Here is a 12,449-nt window from a genome sequence, read left to right on the forward strand (position 1 = left end):
TTCAACCGTCGGTTTTTAAAAAGTCAATGACTTCCAACAAACCGAACTTCAAACCAAACCAAAACTATTAATTGCGGAAAATGGATTGTTTAACTTTCACGAGAGAAAAGATAGGCTGACTTTCAGAAATTTTAGTCCATTTGATCAATCCAAAAGTGCATAGTTTGCCACGTGTCTGTTTTTACTCTTTTTGAAAGGTAAAAAAAAATAAAAATCAATTAAACTTAATGGGTTGATTGCACATTTGAGTGACATGTGGAAAAGGTAAATCAAACGGCTGAGATTAAATGGTTACAATTAATTATTTATTATTTGTTTGTAATAATAATAACAAAAAAAATTCCTCGTCTTCTCTCCTCTCTCTGAAACAACAGTTTCATCTTCTCAATCTTCCTCTCTCCGCCGTTGCTGCCATCTCCACCACCGCCCACGTCATCCGTCCTAACGGCACTTTTCTTCCTCTCTTCTGCTACACAGCGGCGTTCTTCTTCCCCTTACTCGGTGCTTGCCGTCTCACCGTCGTCCTCTTTCAATTCTCTGTTCAAAAGATAAGTTGCTGTTCTGTTTTTTTTCAATCACTCTGTCCATTTTCATGTTTCAGTCTTAGTTTGGGGGTTTCGTGTATAAAATCCTATGTTCTTGTTAGTTTGGTGTTTTTTTGTAGGAATTTTCAAATTTCAATCATTCCAATTGCAATACAACAACAAATCAAGTTTGCTGAATTTTGATTAGAACATCCTATAGAATTAATTACATTTGTATTCTTCGACAATGCAAACAGCATTGGGGTTATCAGTTTCAATCCCATATTGTAATTCCAGATTCTCAATCGATGCAAACTTGTTCATGTTCAGCTCTTCCTCTTCCATTCCACTCAAATTCACTTGTGGTTTTTCCAAACCACTTTCATACATAAACATACTACATCGCTGGAAGAGTAGTTATGTTGTTTGTGCCCAAAAGAACAATGATCAGTATGATGATGGATTTTACATGAGAAAAAGTGTTGAACTTGCTAGAAAGGGTTTAGGGTATACAAGCCCTAATCCATTAGTTGGATGTGTTATTGTCAAAGATGGTGAAGTTGTTGGTCAAGGTTTCCATCCTAAAGCAGGCCAACCTCATGCCGAGGTTTGCCTCTCACCCTCTTTTTTCCTTTTTAGAGTCTCTTTAGATTGATTTAGGGCCCGTTTGAATTGCCTTATTTTTAAGCTTATGCGGCACAACTTATGCAACTAAATAAGTTTTTATATACTATTATAAGCTTTTCAAGGTATTTATGATAAAACAGCTTATAAAGATACAATTTTTGTCAATAAAAACTTATGAATTAACACAAAACTTTATTTATTTGCATAAGCTAAAAAATAAGCCAAATCCAAACGGGCCCTTAATTGAACTTAAGGAGACAATTACATGTTCATAATCAGTTTTTAGCTTATTTCCATAAACCCTCTTATTGATAGCTTATAAAAATAATTTTTAGTTTGTATGAAAATAATTTTACTTTATTTTATCTTTTGTTATGGAAGTAGTTTATATATAATCACTCATGTAATAAGAGCAATTTTTTCTATAAGCGCTTAATTAATTTGTTTATCCAAATAGAGCCTTATTTTAAAAAAACAAAGAACTGAGTAGTTTATGCAAATAATGTTCTTTCTCTCGTCTTTCCTATACATTTCTTTTCAATTCTAATTTGAATTCAAATCATGATTTTTGTGAGACTGCTTGATTATACGGCCGGGGACATACATGTTTTTACTGTTTGGTTTTATTTTGTCTCAAAATTTGTATGTGTTTATTGCTGAATGAGGAGGAGATGTGTTTTTCAGGTGTTTGCTTTGAGAGATGCTGGTGATTTGGCTGAAAATGCAACAGCTTATGTCACTTTAGAGCCTTGTAATCATTTTGGAAGGACTCCACCCTGTACTGAAGCTCTCATTAAGGCCAAAGTTAAAAAGGTTGTTGTTGGGATGGTGGATCCAAATCCCATTGTGGCCTCTAAAGGGGTGGATAGATTGAGAAATGCCGGAATCGAAGTTGTTGTTGGCGTCGAGGAAGAATTGTGCAAGGGCCTCAATGAGGCATATATTCATCACATGTTGGTCGGAAAGCCTCTGTTTACATTGAGGTAATTAAATTCCACCTCCGCATTTATGTATATAATCCCATTTGCTTTTCCTAAGATTCATTTGTAGCTTCCGCTGTTGTCAATCGCAGATTGCGGAAATAGCAATTCATCCAAATTCTGCTATGCATGTGTGATAGTACCGTTATAGCTGCTATTTGATAAGATTTTATACTAAATAGCATATTGCAGAACAATAGCGATTCATTCAAATTCTGTTACGGTATATCGCCATTATAGCTGCTATTTAACAACATTGGCTGTTTCTTTGAGTTCAAATTAGAGTTTGGTTTTGGATTTATGGATCACTCTGCGTTTTTATTTTGATTCTCGGACAAACATACATTTTTCATACCGTAGTCTTTTCCTGCATCACAGGTATTCTCTTTCTGTCAATGGGAACTTGTTGGACTCACTTGGGAATGGAGTTACTGAATCTGGTGGATACTATTCTAGGCTATTACAAGAATATGATGCGGTTATATTGTCTTCTTCCTTATTCCGCGAAAGTTTGTCTGTAGACTTGGTACCTTTGTCTCAAGAACCTGGAGCCAATCAACCTATTCGGATTATAGTGCATAAAGATTCTGGTTCTTCAAATCAAATTCCATTGGTCAATAATAAAGTTAATGATAAAGTCATAATCTTTACAGATTGTAGAGAAACAACTGCTTCAGAAGAGGCTCAACAGGGAATTGAAACTGTGTCTCTGGATGAAATAAATCTGGATGCGATCTTGGATTATTGTAATCGTCAAGGATTGTGTAGTGTTCTGTTAGATATGAGAGGGAATTGCAGTGAATATGAAGAGCTTGTTAAGGAGGGTATTGAGAAGAAGTATATCAATAAATTTGTGACAGAAATTTTGCCTGTTTGGAAAGGATGTACTCAGAATGATACTTTATTACAATTAAAGAACTTAGATCAAGGAGTAAAAGTGGGATATTTACGCCCCATGGCCTCGGCTCAAAGTGTTGTAGTCGAGGGATATTTAAATATTAAATAATTGGTTTCATAGATGCCAAAGACTCCCCATCCATAGGTCTTTCTGTGTTTTGTTTCAAGGGCATTATGTGCTCATGTAGACTAAAACTTAAACGCAAAATTTTCATATTGCCTGTTGGACACTCGGAGGGTATTATGCTATAAGTGATTATATTTTACTTGCATGTATTTGGGATCACATTTTTCTGAGTTGGAAGTTGTTACTTGTATGCCACATGTTTCATGTCGATTATATGTGAGCAGTTTGATTTGATCAGGATTCTGGATAGTTTGTGACAGATTCACATATAACAGAGATTGCAGAGTACTTAGTTTAAGGTTCCTTTTGCATCCGAACCATTTATCTGTATAGTTTGTGATGCTAAATTTCCATTTGAATCAAGATGATACTAATGCAATAAATCAGGTGCAAACATGCAATCTCGTGTACATTTTATTTGAACATTTACATCATGAAAAGTAGGTTGATTTAGTATCCTTGTTTTGCAGATTCCATAGCTAGACCAACTATCTTCATAAAGACAAGGATCAACCATCACTAGTAAAACCATTGTCTTAAAGACAAGGATTAATCACTACTTTAGGACTTGAAATTTAAAGTTATTTGCTACTTGTTGAAAGATGATTTCTGTTTTAAATATTTAGATTTATTTAGTTTCACCAATGATAATTTTATTTGGAAGGATTTTGATATTATTACCTCATGAAAGTATGAGGTACTTTGACAGTAATTTACAATTTTCTGTTTTAAACTGAAATTGATGTTACTGCTACTTAAAATAGTAAGCTTTGATTACTTCTCTACATATGCAGGTATACCTTTGAGGCCATTTAACCTTATGCATTCTTTAAAGTTATACCTTTTTCATGCTTGAGTGTGTTGGATACATTTGTTAATTGAAAACTTGCGTCAGACATGAAGTGTTATGGCTTGTGTTTTCATGCTCATCATATCATATAAGTATTCATCATTCTTCATTTAAATTTTTGAACTCAGAGATAGAAAGTTTCAGCATAAGTACAATAGCAATATTCAACTATTTTGAAACATTTTAAACTGCATTGCTTGTGCCAAGAAGAAAAAAAAAATTGATCCATCTCTTCCTTTGCTGCATAACTGTTGCCATTATGACCACATATCCCACAAGATGCGTGAAAGTCTATCTGTCAAAGTCAAGGCAGTGTAGAGAACACGCCTAAAAAGAAATTGAATCATTAAATTACTTTATAAAATAATTCAGAAAAAAAACTAACTAGAAAGCAAACTGCAACAACTTATACATTTAGCATCTGATATCCATCATTCTTAAGTCCTAACCAAGATGCAACGTGCATTCTCCCACCGAACGAAAGATAATTTAACATGTCAAAGCAGGTTACACAATCTGAAAAACAAAGAAATATATTGCCATTTCAAAAAAGAAAAGAACACATGACATATCCCAAGACAAAACCACACGACCAAGAGAAAGCCAACACATTCCCAACCACATATACACAACCACAGGAACAATAACCAGAAGACTAAAATCAGCAGGACAACAATGCTCATGAATAAGTGATGGTATATATCCTAACCCCAAACCCCCCCCCCCCCCCCCCCCCCCCCCCCCCCCCGCAAAATTAGAAGGTTGCTTACAATCCACTACCTAACATAGAATCATAGACGTCAAAAGCACAGTCTAAGATTAACCGCTGTTAACAAAACGCAGCTACATAGTTCCTGCAGGTCATGCATATGATGCATAATTGTGATTAAACCAAAACTACTCCACAAGTTGCTCCAACACGTGAAGTAATAATTGCGATGCCCCTAACTGATTGTTACTTTACGATCAATAGGAATAACAGTTTGAGGGAACTTCTATAATATTAGTATGAGTTAAATGCTCCCAAAGGGCCAACGGAGCTTTTCCAAGTACCAATCGCCGCCTCAGATGCCCCCCCCGATTGAACACTCCACATAAATATTTGAAAGAAAGACAAACCTAAGCATCAACCGGAAATCAGGCACCATCGCCCCTCGAATCAGAAAGGCCAGCAGTAAGATGAGGTTGGTTACAATGTTGTCTCAGGGGAGATTGTGATGCTGAGTTCTTGTTTCCATGGTTGTCGAAATCGGGATCTTACTAAAGATCAGTGGGGTATAGAAAAAGAGTAGATAGTAGGATAGTAAGATCTCACAAAATAGACAATTACCAAAACAGTTAAGAAAAATAACCTTAACATTTTTTTTAAAAAATAAATGTTTATATTTCTTCTGCCTTCGATTTTAAGAAGAAATATAGGAGATTTTTTTTTGAGGAAAGATAATGAGAACATGATTCTCACGTCATTCGCGTGTTTTGTTTACAATACCTTGGTAAAATAAGCATTTCTCCTTAAAAATATATACAACTGATTACATCAAACCTACTTATAGCGGCCAACAAGTTTTTAACTAACTACAAATCTCCATCTAACTATATCTCTAATAAGTAACATTATACATGTGGCTACAGTTGCTATGAAAGTTTGTAGCAGTACCAATGCCAACTGAATGTGGAAGCAGCTTTCAACATCCCAGGCGTGTGGAAACACAAGTAGGAGTGTGTGATTATAGTGCCTGTCATCCAAGATGATTGAAGATGTTTCATCCCTACCACAACTGAGAATCTAAGTTTGTTTGGAAAAGGCGTCACATACATTCATAACTTAGCATCTTTGTCCTTTCGCGTGGTTGCTTCATTTTCATATCAATCATGGAAATCTTACATACCCTTGTAATTGTATCTTAAACCAGTGCATCCCCAGACACGCGAGGCCAACGACTTCCAGGCCATTGCATCCTGGCTCATGATGTCTTAGACTCTTAGGGCTGTATCCATGGTCATGCTACAGAGAAAACAATACTTCAAAAAGGAGGGAGTATATTCTGAATATAATTTCTGATTGTAATGTACAAAGACAAAGGTTAAGGTACATAAATTCTGTTAAATACTATTCTCTGATTAAGGAAAGAATAAATAAATAATATGAAATCAACTGTACAAATAATGGAGACAAGAGACTCCAGAATAGAACAAGTATAACCCAAATCATAGCAATGGTAGATCATAGTTGAGAAAAGTTGCATAAAATTAAAACAAAACAAGCATGTTATAGTTTACCAGCTGCAATTCAAGTTTACTTTGTGTAACCACGAATCTGGGACAAAGGAATGTTCGACTTATGTTGGAGTGAAAGGGTAAGAAGTGGATGCGGAAGAAAAGATGAGCCTGAGGTTGTAGAACCAAGAGCTGCAGAGATCCCTCAAACATATTGAACAATTATGACTCTAAAGCACATGCTAAATTACCTTCCTCGCACTCTTTAGTACCATTTCATTGACACAATTCCATCCCTAAAAAATTGTCATGTACACATTGAAAGCATATGTAATATGCGCCCAAGTTATAGCGATATTATGTGTACATTATTTTCCCAATCTCATGGAAAAGTTACATTAGTTGAGTGACACGTCACATGAGCTGTGTCCAACTACAACCAGGTATCTTGATAATTTTCTTTCCTTCCACACCCGACGTCAACTTCTTGGCATCATTCCATTTTCCAGCAGTAGCATATATACCAGAAAGAAGAGAATAGTAACCAGCTGTTTCACTCTCCAGCTTAATGCAATGCTGGGCAGCTATTTCCCCAAGCTTTACATTGTCATGTAATCTGCAGGCAAGAAGTAGAGCTCCCCAAACACCAACATTTGGTTGTATTGGCATATTTATTATAAGCTTATAAGCTTCATCCAACTGTCCGGCCCCCTCCCCAAAAGATCAACCATGATTCCATAATGATCAACTGAAGGCATGATGCCATTGTCCTTCATGGAGTTAAAGCACCGGTAACCTTCTTCAACCAATCCAGCATGATTGTAGGCAGTCAGAATTCCAGTATAGGTGGCCAAATTAGGGCTGACACACTCTCCAACCATCTGTTCAAATAACTCGACTGCATCTGACACCCTTCCATTTATTCCACATCCATATATCATTGCAGAATATGCAACCACATCCCTCTTTCTCAGTCCACGGAATAGCTCATATGCCTCATCAATGTTCCCACACTTTGCATACAAGTCGATTAACGCAGTGGCCAAATGATCATCCAATACAATTCCAAAGTCATTAATGTGCGACTCAATCCAGCGCCAATGTTCTAGATTCCCCAATTGTGAACATGCTGATATAACACTAGCCAAAGTCATCTTGTCAGGATGTAAGGAGATCTCGGGTTTTAAGCATGCCATTAAATAGGTCAAGGGCTTCTTTAGGTTTGCTATTTTGAGCATAACAAGCTATCATAGCATTATATGATTGCAAATCTTTATCAACCATCTGGTCAAAGACCTCACGAGCAGAGCCAACTTCCCCGTTCTTTGAATACCCGGCAATCATAGTTATCAAAGAGACACTATTTCTCCTTGGCATTGCATCAAAATATTCTCTTGCTGACACAATGCTTCCACAATCAATGTAACCAGTAATCATTGTATTCCACGAGGAAAAGTTTCTCTCAGGCATTTGTTGAAACAAAAAACAAGCTTGATCCATTTTTCCTGCTTTCGCATATCCAGAAATCATAGAGTTCCAAGATATGACATCCTTCCTAGGAATCTCATAAAAAAAACGTTGCCCCTCATCCAAGTTACCAGCTTTTATATACCCACTTAACAAAGAATTCCAAGAAACAACATTTTTCTCAGTCATTTCATCAAACACCTTACGTGCAATCCCCACATCACCAATTTTACAGTACAAATCAAGAAGAGCCGTTTGCACATAAACACAAGAATTAAATCCAAATTTATGAACTTCCCCATGAATCAATACACCACACAAATTTTCCTCAATCTTAGCACAAGACTTGAGAGCAGAGGATATAGCATGTGAATTTGGACACAACCCAATCCTCCTCATTTGATTATAGAGAGAAACAGCTTCAGTGAAATTACCCTTTTGAGAGAAGAATCGAATGACACAACCCCATGAGAAGGAATCTGGATTTTGAAGATGATGAAGAATTGAGAGGATATAATGTGATATAGTTTTGTAGTTGGTGATTTCACAGAGGAGAATGCGATGAATGAAGAGAGGTTGAAGATGGGTAAGTGCATTGGTTAAGATTTGTGCATGGATTTGTTTTGCTTGTTTTACAGTTGAACAGTTTTTCATCAATGTTGTCAATTTTGTAGCAACCATTTTTATTTATTGTTTTCTTAAAATTTGAAACTTGAAACAGGACACAGGCACAAGTTTCCCATGCCAATGCCAACAATGGCCGTCACGACTCACGACAATTTTGTTATACTTTATTTATCCATTAAAAAAATTTAAAATTTAGCCAATTAAAAATAAAAAGTCCCCGCGATAGTACTACTATTTATCTATTTTAATTTTATAAATGTTCTAAAATGGGCATAAGCCAACTTGATGTCGAACTCGGGCCACTTTGGCGTTGAGTTCGGTCCAATTACATGTTGATTCAGAGTCACACGTTCTTGCTCAATAACTGCATAACGTGTATTTTTGTAACGGTCGACATCGAAATTATTGATGTTTTCTGTCAGTTATGATTTTTCTGCTATTATTCTGAAAGTTATCAATGTTGAGGACACGAAATTAAACTTCACATTGATGACTTTGGCTCTACTCTAGCTAGTATATATATGATTCTCATGCAAATGAATCAAATATTTTATTGTTTACTTTCTAAAACCTCCCGCTTCACGTAAATACTAATTTGACCATCGAGGTGTCGTGCAGATGCACTCCACTTCACACATGGGCAATTCTAAGGCCCAGCAAGCCTGGACAATTGTCCAGGCTCTGGCCAAAATTGTTGGTATTTTTAGGGGTTAGTTTAGGGTAAAACTGGAATTTTTTATTGTACTATTTATATATTATGTCAAATGTGAAATTTTACCTAAGTTTTGTAATAATTTTGGCTCCGCCACTATCTTCGCATCAACTTAGTGAAGAGGCGTTCACCGGCCAATATTCTTCTAATCATGGAAGGTCGGTAAATAATACTAATATTCCTGGGATATTATTTAATTCATTATTGGCCAGAGAAATAAGAATGAGAGAAATAGAGAAGAGAGAAATAGGAAATAGAGATTAAAAAATCATGGCACCCATCACCTTTTTATTTCTCCTCATAACAGCGAAGAAACGCAGAGAAGATGCTTCATTTTTATGTTTTTCCATTTCACCCTTCATATTCATTCATGATTTGTTATTTACTGTTTCTACAAATTGTAACAATTGCTCTTGAATATAAAAGTGAAAACGCAGGGAAGCAAAGTTGGTGAAGAACTGAAGGGATCCGGACTATTGCTGGTAAACGATGATGAAGAAGCCAAATGGAAAAATGGGATGTTGATGATGATGTTAACCAACAATGATTAAGGCATCCTTTGCTAAATGGAAAAATAAGATGTTTTGAAAAAATTAGGCATGTAATTAGGCATTTTATGTTTGGAATTATCAATTAAATTTTTATAATAATCTTCATCAATTTAAAGTGAGAATTGAATTAATTATTTGATAAATTAATTGTGATTGTGAGTTTTTTAATTAGGGGCGATTTGATACTTTTAAAAATAATCAACACTTCTTTCTTCTCTATCCCTTTCTTATTTTTTTTCTACCAATCAACACATCAAATCAATTCCGTTTCTCACATATTTCTCTCTTCTTATACTCCTTCTCACTTATTTCTCTCTTCTCATTTTCTCTTCACAACCAAATATACCGTACCACCTTTATAAACCGTCAAAAAATAGAAAGAAAAAAAAGGTTAAATTAGTTAAAAGGTCCTTAAAGAAATTTTAGGTTTCACAATGGTCCCTTAAAGAAAAAAAGGTTCAAATTGGTCCCTTAAAGATATATTTGTTGATCATAATGGTCCCTTCCGTTTAATTTTCACTGAAAACGTTAAGTTGCGATGACGTGACAAGTTATTTTCCAAAAAAAAAAACAAAGGAAATTTTTTTTTTTTTTTTCCAGATCTCATCTTCACCATTTCCTTCATCTTCTTCTTATGTTGATTTGTTGTTGTTGTTATTGTTGTTTCCCACACCTAATTACTATGTTATTTCCCCTAATTCCCAAATCCTTGTTCCTGCTTCCTCTTCAATTGAAATCAGGAGAGAATCAAGGCACACAAAATTCTTGTTCTTTTCTTATTCTCTTCAATTGAGGTTGTTGTTATTATTGTTGCCTTGTTGGGTAGATTTTTTCATTTTGGTTTAAACCCATAATTTTATTTTGGTAAGAAAAACCCAGAAATTCGAAGAAATGATGAACATCCAATGTTAAATTTTAATAAAAAGTATTTTGTTTTGGTTTGTATACCATTACCTTTAATTTGTTGCAAATTTGAAAATGTTGAAGTTGCAAATCTTGATTTGTTTGATGAATTTATGAACATGATGAGGAAGATGAAGAACAAGGTAAATGAAGAAGATGAAGAAATAGAGAGAAAAATTATTTGGTAATGGTGCACCGTTAGATATGGTGAACATTCAAAATTCAATGACTATTGTTTTTCAATAAGATCAAACGGTTTAAATTAAGAGATTTATTGAGATCTATGGTGCACCAAGTGTAATGTTAGCCCACCTAATACATTTTGTGTTAAAAACTAACGGAAGGGACCATTGTGATTAACAGATATGTCTTTAAGGGACCAATTCAGATTTTTTTTTTCTTTAAGGGACCATTATGAAACCTAAAATGTCTTTAATGGACCATTTAACTAATTTAGCCAAAAAAAAACTGTCAAATCTTTAGTAGAGGTTGATTTTCTTAATCAACAAACGATATGAGAAAAGTTTGGCCCAACTTTTTTTAAGTTTATGCAAACAACTTATGCAATATAAATTAAGTTTTATGGTATTTTATAAGTTCACACTGGTGAAAATTATAATTTTATAAGCTATTTTATCATAAACTACCTTGACAAACTTATAATAATATATAAAAATTGCATAAGTTGTTTGCATAAGCTCTAAATAAGAGGAAAAAATATAAGGCCAAACGATACCTTAGTCATTTCATTTGGTCACACTAATATAAATATATATCATTTAATTATTTTAAAAATACATATTATTTAATCATTTTCTTATTTTCTTATTATCATATGACCAAATAAAGTGACTAAACTTTTGTGACGATTCGCCACTTCATCTAAAAATAAACCAACTTCACACAAGGCACAAACTAGATCTACGAACACAACAAATACAACACACATATTCAACATCACAAAAAACATAAATGATAGATCTACGAACAAACTCATAATATCAAAGTTAATAGTATATATATCAGTAAAATGCCTACGACAAATCATATGATAAAATTAAAGTGATCAAAATATTCATACCTTCGGATTTGCGACATTAATGCCTAAATCATTGATTGATTTTTTTTGGTCAAGTAGCCTGATGGCTAGCAATTCCACCTTAAAGATGGATAAGTGAAGTGTCTGAAGTCTGAACCTCAACTCCTGCAACCAACCGAGGACATCATTGATTGAATTTATAATTGACTAAAACCGATCTTTCAGCATTTAATTTGACATACAACTATTTTTCTTTTAGACTTTGTTTGGTATGAAAGAAATAGAGGAGAGAGATAGAGAAGAGAGAAAGAAAAGAGAAGTTGGTAATTTCTCTTGTTTGGCATGGAGAGAAATTGAGAAGAGAGAAGAATAATTGGTGGACCTCATGTCTTTTTTCTTTCTCTCCACTTTTGTTGAGAAATGAAGGAGGGAATAGCAAAAAGACAATAATGTACATGGTGGGTCACATATAACTAAATTAAAATAACTAAATTACATTAAAATAAAAATAAAATACAAGGATATTATTGTCTTTTTAAATATTAAACACATTTTTCTCTTATTTTTCTTATACCAATCAATACCTCAAATCAACTCTCTCTATTTATCATCTTTTTCTCTCTTCTTACACTCTCTCTTACATATTTCTCTCTTCTTATTTTCTTCTCATAACCAAACACACCTTAAGGTCATGTTAGGGGTACTGGTCTTTTATGTGAGGACAACTCTAATAATGCATGGAGAGATCAGTTTTGTCCTTTGTTGTGTTTGTAGGTCCACAAACAAAACAAATATTGACGTGAGATATGGTCTATCCTTGTCCACGTCGTCCAAGTCCCGAGACAATATAATAAACCCCACAAATAGAGACTTTTTCTCCTTTTGTTTCCCAGATACATGTCTTTTTTCTTTTTATCGATAAATTCGT

General features: G+C 34.5%; 2 protein-coding genes across 2 annotated transcripts; one reads left to right on the plus strand and one right to left on the minus strand.

Annotated features, from left to right (window-relative positions):
* The first annotated feature begins 98 nt into the window (after nucleotides 1–98).
* LOC123921429 (riboflavin biosynthesis protein PYRD, chloroplastic) lies at nucleotides 99–3,395 on the plus strand. The gene is made up of 3 exons (XM_045973967.1): nucleotides 99–1,131; nucleotides 1,836–2,134; nucleotides 2,510–3,395. Exons 1-3 carry the CDS (start codon nucleotides 772–774, stop codon nucleotides 3,135–3,137), a joined length of 1,287 nt encoding a protein of 428 aa, XP_045829923.1. The 5' UTR covers nucleotides 99–771; the 3' UTR covers nucleotides 3,138–3,395.
* A 2,012-nt stretch (nucleotides 3,396–5,407) lies between these two features.
* On the minus strand, nucleotides 5,408–8,428 carry LOC123921431 (pentatricopeptide repeat-containing protein At4g22760-like). The gene is given in 4 exon segments (XM_045973968.1): nucleotides 5,408–6,010; nucleotides 6,286–6,930; nucleotides 6,933–7,409; nucleotides 7,411–8,428. Coding segments are annotated over 3 exon segments (1,731 nt in total). The 5' UTR covers nucleotides 8,371–8,428; the 3' UTR covers nucleotides 5,408–6,010; nucleotides 6,286–6,636.
* Between the last annotated feature and the right edge of the window lie 4,021 nt (nucleotides 8,429–12,449).

Source organism: Trifolium pratense, linkage group LG4 (genome assembly GCF_020283565.1).
Source record: "Trifolium pratense cultivar HEN17-A07 linkage group LG4, ARS_RC_1.1, whole genome shotgun sequence".
In the NCBI taxonomy this organism is placed as follows: Eukaryota; Viridiplantae; Streptophyta; class Magnoliopsida; order Fabales; family Fabaceae; genus Trifolium; species Trifolium pratense.